Source organism: Helianthus annuus, chromosome 17 (assembly GCF_002127325.2).
Source record: "Helianthus annuus cultivar XRQ/B chromosome 17, HanXRQr2.0-SUNRISE, whole genome shotgun sequence".
Lineage (NCBI taxonomy): Eukaryota > Viridiplantae > Streptophyta > Magnoliopsida > Asterales > Asteraceae > Helianthus > Helianthus annuus.
The window spans coordinates 32,263,197-32,277,111 of record NC_035449.2 but is presented as its reverse complement, the minus strand read 5'-3'; the positions used below and the strand labels follow the sequence as shown (position 1 = coordinate 32,277,111).

At 34.9% G+C, this 13,915-nt stretch overlaps 1 protein-coding gene across 1 annotated transcript; it reads left to right on the top strand.

Moving 5' to 3' along the window:
* The first annotated feature begins 9,755 nt into the window (after positions 1-9,755).
* LOC110924085 lies at positions 9,756-10,864 on the top strand. Its single transcript, XM_022168124.1, has 2 exons — positions 9,756-10,336; positions 10,420-10,864. Exons 1-2 carry the CDS (start codon positions 9,756-9,758, stop codon positions 10,862-10,864), a joined length of 1,026 nt encoding a protein of 341 aa, XP_022023816.1.
* The last annotated feature ends 3,051 nt before the right edge of the window (positions 10,865-13,915 follow it).

Here is a 13,915-nt window from a genome sequence, read left to right as displayed (position 1 = left end):
AAGCCTATATCTAAGCTATATAAAGGATAAATAGGGTATGTTTAACTTATGGTCATATTCCGGAAGGTCCGATTCTATATGAATCGACATACTTTTGCAGTTTAACGCAATTAGTCCCTTAATTGCGCAAAGTTGCGCGAAATGCCGTTTAATGATATCTAAGCCTTCCATGGACCATATTAATAATTCCCAAGCATATAATTAAACATTACTATGCTCCCGTTTGCTTAAATGGTCACCGAATGGCGTAGATTCAAAAGTTGACGCTTTAGGCCCCTCTATTGCGCAAACTTGCGCATCTCATCATTTATTATCATTGAAGCCTCATCTAATCCATATTAGGCATACTTGGAAGTATTATTAAACATCACGATGCTTCGGGTTCGCTAAAAGGTCATTCAGAGGTATAATTGAACATATTGACACTTTTAGTCCCTCTAACTTGCAAGGTTGCGCGTAACTTTACTTATAGGCATAAAAACCTTAGACGGCCATTACTTGGCATTCCCGAGAGTATAATCATATATCATGAAGCTCCCGGTTTGTTAAAAGGTCACTCAGAGGTAAGAATTAACATGTTGACGCCTTTAACCCTTTATTGCGCAAACTTTCAATTAATTCCGCAAACGGCTACACTTAATCGCCAAGGGGCTCATTTGTGAATGTAAATTTCCTGAGAGGTTATTTAGAAACTTCTTTTAGGTATGTTAACACTTACAGTCCTTTCAAAATCAAAGTTTGCGATTTTTTGAAAAATTAGTCCCTTAAATTCAATGTTTGACTTCATTAGGGTTTATTACACGTGTTAATACATCATTGGAAGTGATTTTACGAGGTGTTACAGTGAACGTCCGGTAACGTGTTCGTTTATGTTCGATTGTGTTCGATAGTTCATTAGTGTTTTTAGTTTATATATTATATTTAAATACTTCAAATAATAAGTGTTAATGTATTATATATTTTGTTCTTGAATGCCTGTTTAGTGTTCGTTTGTTTCCATTTGTGTTCATGAACATTAGTTTATGTTCATTTGTGTTCATCAACGTTTGTGTTCGTTTGTTATCTTTACACGAACACGTTCATTTCCTTAACAAACGGACATGAACATAAAAACTCGTTCGATAAGTGTTCATGAACAGTTCATGAACACATATATATTTCTTACCAAATGAACATGAACAAGGCCCTATTCATGTCTGTTCGATTCGTTTGCTGCCCTACTCAAATCCATTTCTATCATTACTTCCTTCTTTTAGATATGCCCGTATTTCACTTCCATGTAGTGGTTATAAGCATAAGTTACACTTGCACTTTTTAAATAATGGAACCGAAACCTAAATATCTGGCTAAACTAAACTGAAATAACTGAACCAAACTTTCTTAGAAGTGAATCAACCAAAATTTTCATTAGGTTTCAGTTTGGATCATTGCCACTCCGAACTCATCATATCTTCTTGTAGTAGTTATGAGGATTGGCCTAACGGGCTTAGCAAATCAGGCAGAAGGTTAGGGCCCTCAATTTTTTTAAATATATATTACATGTGTATTCGGCTCAAATGAACAAACAAATAAGTAAAGACATACTAGTCCAAACAAGTAAATGTGTAGGCCCAAAACTTGAAGACTTAATGTTCCCTTTGTTCTTATGCACACACCATATAACTTAAAAAAATTTACTCTGACAACTATAAACTTTTTAATTTACAATTGTCGGTCAAAAGCCCAAATATAGTAAGAGGGTTTATGTCACACCCTCAAATTCCACATGCAGAGTTCTATCGCGAGGCATATGACAAACCAGGATCACAGTCATTAGTCATATTGAACGACTACTATATGAGTAAAAAAAATTCCTATTTACTCGTTCATGAGAAAATACTGTTTTTACAATTGAGTTGTGGAAGCGTAAACAATTACGAAACCAAAATAGCTAATGTAATTTAAAGTTGTGTCAAAACGTTTGATGAAATCAATGCGACTCCATGTTACATCCTAGTCCTGATATGTGGTACCTTAGCAACCTGAGAAAGACATGCAAGAACAAGTGTCAACACATAATGATGAGTGAGTTCACAAGTTTTAGTTTTCAGTTATAAAGTAAGATGTTTCTCAAGAGTTTTCCATTGTTTCAAACCCGAAACAATAAGTTGAAGTGTTTAGCAGTTACTTGTTATATTTGTAGGTAGCTAACCTAAGTTACGTCACGAAATTGTTCGAAACCGAAGCTGACTGTTGTTGCCTTTGTTTGCCAGGTCCATCACTGACCATGGCGATAAGTTAGGCCAATTCTGCACCCGTTGACCATTTCCGGTCTAGCTAGCGCGACTAGCTCGAGTGAGGCTTGTCGGGCCCAGTAGTACTACTCAAAATTCCCCCGCTATCCACCCAATATTAACGGTCTGAGGTTTGTGAGGACTTTATGTGATAAATGCTACTTTGTGACCATAACTAATATAACAAAAACCCTAACAGTTGTGACGTTACTTTACCGTAACATTATGACATTACTTTACCGTAATGTAGCGCATGCTTTCTCCCCCTGTGTTTTAAAAACATTTAAAAAGGTAGGGGCCATGAACTCACCTTTGTTTTGCTCGATATGACTTAAATGAATTACGAGCTGATGTGGTCAATCATTTCCTATTATGGTTACCATTAGGTTTGTTAGTGTGTGTTCATACAAGACATGTAACTCTACATGTATCTAACACATAGCAAGTAAACAAGTTGACACATAGACGTTCAATCGTGTGGTTTCGTGCACGTGTTCATAGCATAACATGCACACACTAAAGTATGCCCATTCGGGTTTCAAACAATCATTCCTACCTTGAAACAACATGCAACACACTTAGAAATACTAGCGTAAACTTTCAGCCCCTTTCAGCCAATATGTCCGTTTTTGGGCTGTTTTGAGGAATTTATTTAAAATAGTAAACGGATAACAAAAATTCCAAATAAATTACAAGGCATGTAGTTTAATCCAAGAATGCTTGTGGATTTTTGTCATGTCCTAAACACTTACAGAAAATTCACCAAAAATCAAATAGTACACCTAGGTCTAATCGTCACATTCTGGTGATAGTTTACGGTAAAAATTATTTAAAAATCCTCATCAACTTTTTTTAACGAAATTCCAATTGGATAATTTGGTAACTTCCTAGCACTACCTACTGTATAAATTTCACATATAATATCCAAACAAGGACTAAGTTATGACATTCATAATAGGCAGCAATTTCTGCCGAAAACACAGCCTGCACCTTTGACACGGAAAAATTCATTTAAAATATTAAAACTCATCAAAAAATTCTGATTCCAGTGGGGTTTGAAACCTATTTCCTGGAGTTACATTTTAGACTCCAGAAACACATGTTTTTGTCAAGTTTTGCCCACGTTATTGCTGATACAAGTCGGCTGTAAATTCTGATCAGGTTCTTGTTTGAATTCAGTTTTCAATTAAAACATGTTTATGACATTATAACACTATTTTCAGCAATTAAAAACCCCAAAAACATCACATACACAAATTTAGCATCAATTTTCATTATCAATATCATATATAACTAAACCCTAGCATGCATACATGATCATAGAGTTACTAAACTAACAAGTATCATCATCTAGACATTAAAATACATGTTTCTAGCAACCCTAACACATAGAATCCATGTTATCATGCATCAAGAATCACAACAATATCAAGAACTCATGTAGAATCAAGAAACGCAGCCAACATGCAACTAAAACTATACATAAAACCTTAAATAGATTACCTAGGGATAGAGATGAATATCAAACAAGTGAGATTAGGGTTTCCTTGGCTTCTTGAAAATCGTCTGGGAGAGATGAGAGGGAGAGTGTGCGTACGTGAGTGTGGGGGGCGACCTAGGGTTGGGATTTGGTTTTATTATTATTATTATTTTTAAACAAACTTTTAATAAATGCACAAATGGTCCTTCATGTTTCCCAAGTCTCAAACTTGAGCAGGAAGTTATCAACATAACTTTATAAAATGACACCCGGGTCTTTCGTTTTGCCAAGTTAATCAAATTAACTCCGTATATTTGTTCGTGTGTTACTAAATGTAATTAACAGAAATGGTTAACGGCGTTAACCTGAAAATACGGGATGTCACAGTTTATATTGAAAAGTTTTTTTTTTCAAAAGCGGCTCGACTTTGTAATTCCCTTAAGGCCTTAAAAAACGTTAGACCGACCCTAATATTCACACTTACACTTTACTCCCTTGTCTTACTTGAACTTTACTCCCTTAACAATAAACCTTAAAATACATCATCATAATTACCATCGTGGAAAAAAACCCTAATTCAGAATAGCAACATTTTCATCTAATTCGTTAAACATATTTGATGGGAAAGATATGGAATCAATGTGTATAGATATTAAGACCTGCAAACTAGGCAGAGTGTTGAGTAAAATGAGCCTGGATCAAAACGGGAAATTTTAAAAGGTATCAACTTGGATTGAGTCAAATAGATTCAAGTTAAAATGAGTCATGTTAGAAAGAAAATATATTAAAATAGGTCACCGACTATTTTATTATGTTGGCTAGTGCGGGTGATGGTGGTGGTGGAGGTGGCAGCGATCGGGACTTCGTTGTGAGGTAGGTGGTGACGGCAATAACAACGATTTGTTGTCGAGGGTAGTGGTGGCAGATGGTGGTGGAGACCATAAAGACGATGGCAAAGATAGAGGAAAAGGTGTTGGTAGCAGGGGGTAGTGGCATCATCGATAGTGGTAATGCTAGCATTGATGACAAAGGTGGTGCCGGTGAGAGCGAAGACGAGCTTGTGCCGACAACAACAAATAGGTGATGGAGGAGACAAACAACAATCATGAGTGGTGCTAAGACATTTGAACATATTTTTAAGCTAACAAGCTTTACAATAGTAACTCATTTTGACTCGTGTTAATGAATAGGCTCAAATTGACTCTTCGATTTAAATCTACCTAAATGAACTCATATACAATTTTTATGTCTAAAACAACCCATTTCTTTATAAATTTTGACTGCCATAAATATTCATGATATATTCTTGATAAAAAAAAAAAAACAAAAAAGGATTATTTTGATGCAATGGTAAAGGCAATATAACTAAGATGATACATATCAAATTGATGGTAAATGGGCTCAAGTCATAAATGGGCTTAGGTAGCATTGCTTAAGTAGCGGGCCCGACCTCTAACCAACAAGTTAATAAAACGTAGTTCATTTTTCTAAAATCACGTGATTTTATTCAATAATAATACAGCTTCTAGCGACCACGATAACGACGTATCGTTGCATTATATATACATCGATGTATCTATTGAGACATATTAAACTTAGATATCCATAAGAGTTATATTGATGACTATACATTTAAAGCCGCTAAAATCAGTTGCAAAATATCGTGACCCATGCATCTATGGGTCTGGTCTGTTTAGCCTCATTGAATATCATTGGCAATTTGGACCTACTAACAATCAAAATATAAGCTATTTTATATTGAATATGTTAGCTATTTTATATTGAATATGTTACATTTATAAATTATAATACTTTGTACGTGTATGTTTAAAGACATCTCATCAGTTATATCCATCTTAAAATTCACTCTTTTTATTTACATCTTTAAATTCACTCTTCTTTTTTGTTTTGAAAAGAAAGTATATATAATAATGCAACTTTTGTTTTGTCCATCACATAAAATATCTCCATGTAATAGCACAAAATACGCCATGCTAAGGAGTATAAAAACATGCAACTTATTTAATACCGGACTGAGATCTTTATTTTTTTACCTTAGAATTTTTTATCAATAAAATTATTTTTTTTGGTTAGGTTTGTATGCAAAAATGTCATTGATTGTTTCGGATTTACATGTATGTTGTTGCGTCATTTGGTGTGTAATGTTGTTCTGTAAACTAGACGTCATTGTTGAAGTGGCACAGTATTGCCACGTAGGCAGTAAGCCTTTAACTGAACCACCATTTCACATGGGTGTATTGGTTTTAACTGAAAATTAAATAAAAGATGAAAAAAAGAAACAAAAAGTATGTGATTGGGTTGGTTTGCAAGTGGTCCCGACGTCCTTATCTCTCACGCCTGTTAGTTCTCTGAAGAAACACCAAGTTTATCCGGATATTAGCTTGTGGTTTGTGTCTCGTCCAAATAAAGATCAATCTTCTTTCGTTCTCAGCAAACAGCTGCGCTGATCCTGTAAAACAATCAACACATTATGAAACTCGTTACAAGGAGGAGAATAGGGGGATTCTTCTTGTAACCACCTTCCGGCGCGAGAATAAGAACTTGTTGTGAAGACAAAAGTGTGTATGTTAAGTGAGAGAGCAAGAGAACGATCCTTAAACCTGTAGTTGGAGTTCTTTATTTATATCCAAGGGGAGTTGTGAAGGAGATGGGCCTAGGGCCTGAGGCCAACAATAAGGAATATTCGTTTTGCCTCTCCTGTCACGATCGTTAGTGTTTACAGGCGAGGGCATACTTGGCGCACGTTGAATGGATTCACGTGTCCTGGCGATTGTCCTTATTGTAGTAGTCTGGCATTAGTAGTTAATTGGAGATTATGGAGCAGTGATTGGCGCACGCTGATTGGTGCCACATACGTGTCCTTGTACTAATTGTCTCCTACACGATTGCTCATCGTGCAGCACGATAGAGTACAGCCTGTCGTGCGCTCGTTGGTCCACCGTCCGACGATCGTACCTTCTGTACTGTCCAACATTGTCTTGCGCTTCTTGACCTTGCGCCAATTCGCTTGTAGATTTAACGAAGTGTTGGGTATAATCTATCGCGTGCGGCCTGAAGTTAACTCATGTAGTCGACGTGAGGTCCGGAATGTCAAATCTCTTGTTAGAAAGAGCTAAGTGTCAGATTTGATCTATTTGAAGTATGGTTTCGTGCACGACCTGAGGTTAACTCGTGTGGTCGGCGCACGATTTGGGACCATACCCCTTCACTCTCTAACATGATAAGAGATAAAGGAGTATCGCCGACAATTTGATCCTTAGAAATCCGACGATAAAGGGGTGATGTGTTCTTTTACGCCCCACTACAGATAGCGTTAGAGTAAATGTGTTCTTTTATAGCTATCTCAGTTCATTTTAATAAATCTTTTGCTTTCCAGTTTCACTTGAAGTTTTGGTATGATCTTGTTGATCATCCGCTAAAACTACAAGAAAAGTTTTAAGGAGAAAATATTTATCAATTAAGTGTACATAGGTTGAGCCGACAAATTAATAAAAAAAATCCCAATTCTAAAATTTGCTTTAGCCTCCATGATTTTCTAATTCAATGTTCCTTTACTTCAACCCAAATTTTGTTTTGGATGTTCTATACGAATGTTGAAAGATTCACAGTTACGTGGATTTCCCTCTCGATAACCATCTTGTGCCTTTTTTGAGGCATCAAAATTTGGCTAGTCAATTGATCTTTGGCCTAATGATATTTGTGATTTTTTTTCAAAATCAAATGATAAGGGTTTAAATCTCATGAGTATTTAGATGGTACAGAATTAAAGAGTATTTGTCACCGTTCTAAATAAAAGAAGTCAGAGTTTGGTCAACTTAACTCGGTTTTTTTTTTTTTTTTTTTTTTGAACGGCAAATTTGGATCACTGACGGACACTGGAGTATCATCGTGCCACCAGCAGAACCACCCGATCATATCCATCTCCATTAGGCAATATAATGCCTATACACCAATTCATGAGGAAACCCAATAAATCTGAGAAAAACTCCCTTTGTGGGAATCGAACCCATGACCTAATGGTCATAAGCCTTATTTTGGTCAACTTAACTCGGTTTTTAATCTCTGTCCATGAGTTACACTTGAATGCAATTAAAAGCTCAAAATTCAATTAAATGCAATCAATATTTTTTAAATTTATTCTATTAAGATTAGATTCATGTGAGAACTTAGATAAAAATCCTACTTCTCGTGGGAGTTCTTCAACGAGATTTTGCACAAACATAGAAGAACATTATTATTTGTAAAAAAATTCTCGAGACGGCATTTATTCGTCATTGAGCGTAAATAAAATTTACACCAACCGTAAGAAAATATGTACTTTTGTTTTACACTGACATAAACTTGTACTACACCTATGTAAATTGACCTTTACATTTTTTGATCCGAAAGAGTTGCATAATTTCAAAATTTTTGCCAAAAATGAAAAAGAAAAAAAAAAGTTTTTTTCTAGGAGTTCTAATGATTTGTACAACTTGAGGTACTTCTTTTAACCATTCTCTACTTTATTATATCCAGAAGCACATAAATAAACAAAACAAATAAAACAAAAACTTACGATTGTTATGAATTATTTTATATTTATTGTGTGACTATCCATATACTTAACTTCCCATCTTGTAAGCCTATAAATAGAGGCATATTGTGATCCATTTTAGATATCAATAAGATATATCTATCTCCCCAATCTCTCTTTCTTATCTCTATAGTGTTGATAGGCTAGTTGTTACAAAACACGTTATCAGCACGAGTTGCTTTTGGAGTTGGATCGTATTATCACAAGGTAAATTAATTTTCATTGTTCTTCATTCTCTTAAACGTATATTGCAATTCACACAATGCTATGTTCATAGATTTGTTTTGTTCTCTCTTAAATCTCACAAAATAATTCACAAGTTTACTTATTATACAAGTCTGGATACTTATATTTATTGTTTACTAATATATTTTCACACTAAAAAGGAATGTTGATTCATGTTTCTTATAAACAGGAAGGATAGTGATTATCTCATTATTTTTTATTATAGATATTGAGTGCAAAATATATTCCATATCTTTATAATTGATGATAAAACTCATTTTGTCATTTAAACTAGTTAATAATACTTTCGGCATGTTGATGGACCTTACGGACAGATTCAGTCAAGAAACAAAACACATAAAATGTTTTGTTCAAAGGTCCATTATGATATATATTATTGATTATACCTTTTTGTTTAATTAAAAAAAAAGGAGGTGAGAACGGTTTTCTGTTTCCTTTTAATGTCAAACCATAGAACTTTATTCCATCTTTCACAATCAAAAGTTTTGTTTTTAATGAATTCTAAGAGTCTTATTAAATGGCAATATATTTGATAAAATTGGACTTTAACCCCTTGGGCTTGCTTGTCTCTTTTAAAATTCCTGCCAATTATTATGAGATAGAATTAAGATATGATAAATGACAGTTTATTATAATCCGATGAGTTTTGTTAGGCTTATAGAACTAATTATATTAAGTATTGTAATTTAAATTTACATATTTATTTGTTTGGATTTATTATAAGTTGGTAAAACATACAAAAATAAATAAATAAAATTCACTTGTAGTATAATTTAATATTTCATTACTGGTTACATGTTCATTAATTACCAGATTATATTTACTTGCTTATTAATCTATAAACTATATGCAATTGTTTATTATGTTATCACAATGCAATATTAGTATATCACTGTTTAGCGGCAAATTTTGAAGAAGTAAAAAGTATATGTATTTCAAATTATTGGCCTCTTCCATCGATTAACTAACCTAATATCTATATATGCATGGACATATCACATACAAATATATGTAAACAAACTTTATATTGGTAATGTCTAAATACATTATCATTTTGTTAGTCTTGTTTTATTTTATAGTCAATAATGGTTACTAAATTTTATTTGATTATAATTTGGATAACATGCATTAATCTATGCGTATTTCTTTAATATAGTTAATCATGTCGAACCTTGCAAAGCTTGAGTTTATGGCCTTAGACATCACTGGAAAAAATTATTTGTCATGGGCTTTGGATGCTGAAATCCATGCCAATAACCTTGGGGACACAATTAAAGAAGGAAATAAAACAAGTACCCAAGATAAAGCAAAGGCGATGATTTTCTTACGCCACCATATTCATGAGTCATTGAAAAATGAATATCTCACTATCAAAGATCCACTCGTCCTATGGACCAATTTAAAAGAAAGATATGACCATCAGAAAACAGTAATATTACCAAGAGCTCGTTATGAATGGATTAATTTAAGGTTGCAAGACTTTAAGTCTATAAGTGAGTATAACTCAGCAATGTTTAGAATCACGTCACAATTGATTCTATGTGGTGAAAATATTACTGATAAGGAGATGTTGGAAAAAACATTCTCCACCTTTCACGCCTCAAACATTGTCTTGCAACAACAATATCGTGAAAGGGGCTTCACCAAATACAGTGACTTAATATCATGTTTGCTTGTGGCTGAGCAAAATAATGAGCTACTAATGAAAAACCATGAAACTCGTCCGGTTCCCCGTTCCCAGAAGTGAATGTGGCAACATATAATGACCAAAGTGGAAGTCACGGACGTGGTCGTGGCTATCAACGTGGGCGTGGTCATGGTCGTAGTCGTGGTCGTGGTCATGGACGTGGTCGTGGACGTGCATATGGTCGGGGGAATTATCATGGTGTTCAATTCAAAAATAGAAGAACCCACCAGAAGTTGCATGATAATGAAAAGAAATCCAATGATGAAAGAGGTAAAAAGAAAAGTGGAACCTCATCTAATGCATGCTATCGATGTGGTGGTAACAACCACTGGGCTGGTACATGTCGTACAGCCAGACACTTAGTAGAGCTTTACCAACAATCTATAAAAGACAAACAAAAAGGAATAGAGACAAATTTCACATATGAAGATGGAAATGTTGATGTCCCAAGTGGTGAAAAGGACCATTGTAATGCAACTAATCTGGATTATGATGATTTCCTTATCGAGCAAGCCAATTTGGATTCTGGTGATATCATGGCTGATACAAACCAGTTGGATGCTTGCAATTTTCCCTATGCATGAATGATTATATTTAAAATTATGTTATTTCCTTGATGTTTTATTAAGACATTTTGTTTGGGATTTTGTTATGCTTTGTTTTTGGGGCATTTTATGAAATTGTTATGTTTGAACCATATTATACTTTTATTTATGAAGCTTTATTTTGTTTTGAAGCATATGGAGTATTCAACTAAACTTCATATTAATGGTGAAGATGTATGTCTAATAGACAGTGCTACTACACATACAATCCTAAAGAAAAAAGATTATTTCTCTAGTTTAACAATGAAAGAGGCAAGCGTTGGTACTATATCTGGTAAAACAAAGTTAATTGAAGGCTTTGGGGAAGCACATGTAGTTCTACAAAGTGGAACTGTGCTCAAAATTAACAATGCCTTATTTTCCCCACTGTCTCAAAGAAATCTGATAAGCTTTAAAGATATTCGTCTAAATGGATATCATCTTGAGACTACATGTGAAGGACATGATGAGTACCTTCAAATCACAAATATTATTTCGGGAAAAAAGCACATATTAGAGAGGTTACTCGCATTTGCCTCTGGTTTGTATTGTACTAAAATTGGTGCAGTTGAATCAAATGCAATCATAAACCAAAAGTTTATGGACCGAGAAAATTTTATCATTTGGCATGACCGGTTAGGCCATCCCGGATCAATAATGATGCGAAAAATTATAGAAAATTCATGTGGTCATTCTTTGAAGAACCAGAAGATTCTTCAATCTAAGGATATTACATGTGTTGCATGCTCACAAGGGAAGTTAATCACTCGCTCATCACCAGTTAAGGTAGGGACAGAATCCTTGAGTTTTTTAGAAATAATACATGGGGATATATGTGGACCTATACACCCTCCCAGTGGACCATTTAGATACTTTATGGTCTTAATTGATGCATCAACTAGATGGTCACATGTGAGTTTACTATCAAGTCGTAATATGGCATTTGCACGACTACTTGCTCAATTAATAAGGTTAAGAGCACATTTTCCTGATTATCCCATAAAGAAAATTCGGTTGGACAATGCTGGGGAATTTACATCCCAAACCTTCAATGATTACTGCATGTCTATTGGCATAAGTATAGAGCATCCAGTACCTCATGTACATACGCAAAATGGACTTGCTGAATCGCTTATCAAGCGACTTCAAATGATTGCAAGACCAACGATTATGAAATCAAAACTACCAGCATCTACCTGGGGGCATGCAATTTTACATGCAGCAACACTAATTCGCATCAGGCCAATGAGTTATCACACTTCCTCCCCATTAAAGTTGGTTCTTGGTCAGGAACCAGATATTTCACATCTAAGGATTTTCGGTTGTGCCGTATATGTTCCTATCGCTCCACCACAACGAACAAAGATGGGACCTCAAAGGAGGTTAGGAATATATGTTGGGTATGAATCACCATCGATCATTAAGTATTTAGAGCCATCAACAGGTGATTTATTTACAGCTCGATTTGGTGATTGTCATTTTGTTGAAACAACATTCCCAACATTAGGGGGAGATGAAAAGCAGCTGAAAATTAATAATATAATTTGGAATGAATTATCACTATCTCATCTTGATCCTCGAACTAAAGAGTGTGAACAAGAAGTTCAAAGAATAATTCATTTATAAACATTAGCAAATCAAGTACCAGACGCATTTACTGACCCAAAAAGAGTGACTAAGTCACACATACCAGCTGCTAATCCTCCAGTAAAAATAAGTGTCCCAGAAGGACAACCACATGTTGGAAATGAGTCTAATGCATGTCTTAAACGTGGTAGACCAATCGGTTCTAAAGATAAAAATCCTCGAAAGAAAAAAGGAGCAAATAATGATGGTCCAGTCGAGGTAATGATAATGCCAAGAAAAGAGTCTCCAGAAGAGACACTAGACATGATGGTTCTAGAAGAACCTCAGGTACCTGAAAATGAAGAGATCTCAATAAATTATATCATGTCTAGAAAGGTATTGAACCGAAATGAAATCGACGTCGATGACAGTTTTTCATATAACATAGCGCTAGAAGTAATGGAAAATAATGAGGATCAAGAACCAAAATCTGTGGAGGAATGTAAACAAAGAAATGATTGGCCAAATTGGAAAGTCGCAATTAAGGCAGAATTAGATTCCCTCAATAAACGAGAAGTTTTTGGACAAGTAGTCCCTATACCTAAAGGTGTAAAGCCTGTCGGATATAAGTGGGTCTTTGTGCGAAAACGCAATGAGAAAAATGAAATCGTACGATACAAGGCACGATTAGTAGCACAAGGATTTTCGCAAAGACCTGGGATTGATTATGAGGAGACATATTCTCCGGTGATGGATGCGACAACTTTTCGTTATCTTGTTAGTCTGGTAATACAAGAAGGGATTGATCTGCGTCTAATGGATGTTGTGACAGCCTACCTCTACGGCTCACTTGATAATGATATTTACATGAAACTCCCTGAAGGATTCAAATTACCAAACTCATGTACATCCAGTTCTCGAGAACATCTTTCTATTAAATTAAACAAATCATTATATGGGCTAAAACAATCTGGGCGTATGTGGTATAATCGCCTTAGTGTGTATTTGTTGAAAGAAGGTTACAAAAATGATTCAATATGCCCGTGTATCTTTATAAAAAGGTCAGAATCTGAATATGTTATAATTGTTGTATACGTTGATGACTTGAATATAATTGGAACTCCAAGGGAGCTCCAAAAGGCGGTTGAATGCTTGAAAAGAGAATTTGAAATGAAAGACCTTGGAAAGACAAAATTTTGTCTCGGGTTACAAATCGAACACCTCAAGAGTGGAATTCTTGTACATCAACAAAACTACATAGAAAAGTTACTTAGAAGGTTTTATATGGAAAAATCACATCCATTGAGTACCCCAATGGTTGTAAGATCTCTTGATGTCGAGAAAGACCCATTCCGACCTCCGAATGATGCAAAGGAAATTCTTGGTCCAGAAGTACCATATTTAAGTGCAATTGGTGCACTAATGTTTCTTGCTAGTCATACACGACCAGATATATCATTTTCTGTAAATTTATTGGCAAGATAC

Coding starts and splice junctions, on each gene's coding strand:
- LOC110924085 (XM_022168124.1), top strand. CDS start 9,756: ATGTCGAACCTTGCAAAGCTTGAGTTTATGGCCTTAGACATCACTGGA. Junction 10,337..10,419: donor CCGGTTCCCCGTTCCCAGAA/GTGAATGTGGCA, acceptor TCATGGTCGTAG/TCGTGGTCGTGGTCATGGAC.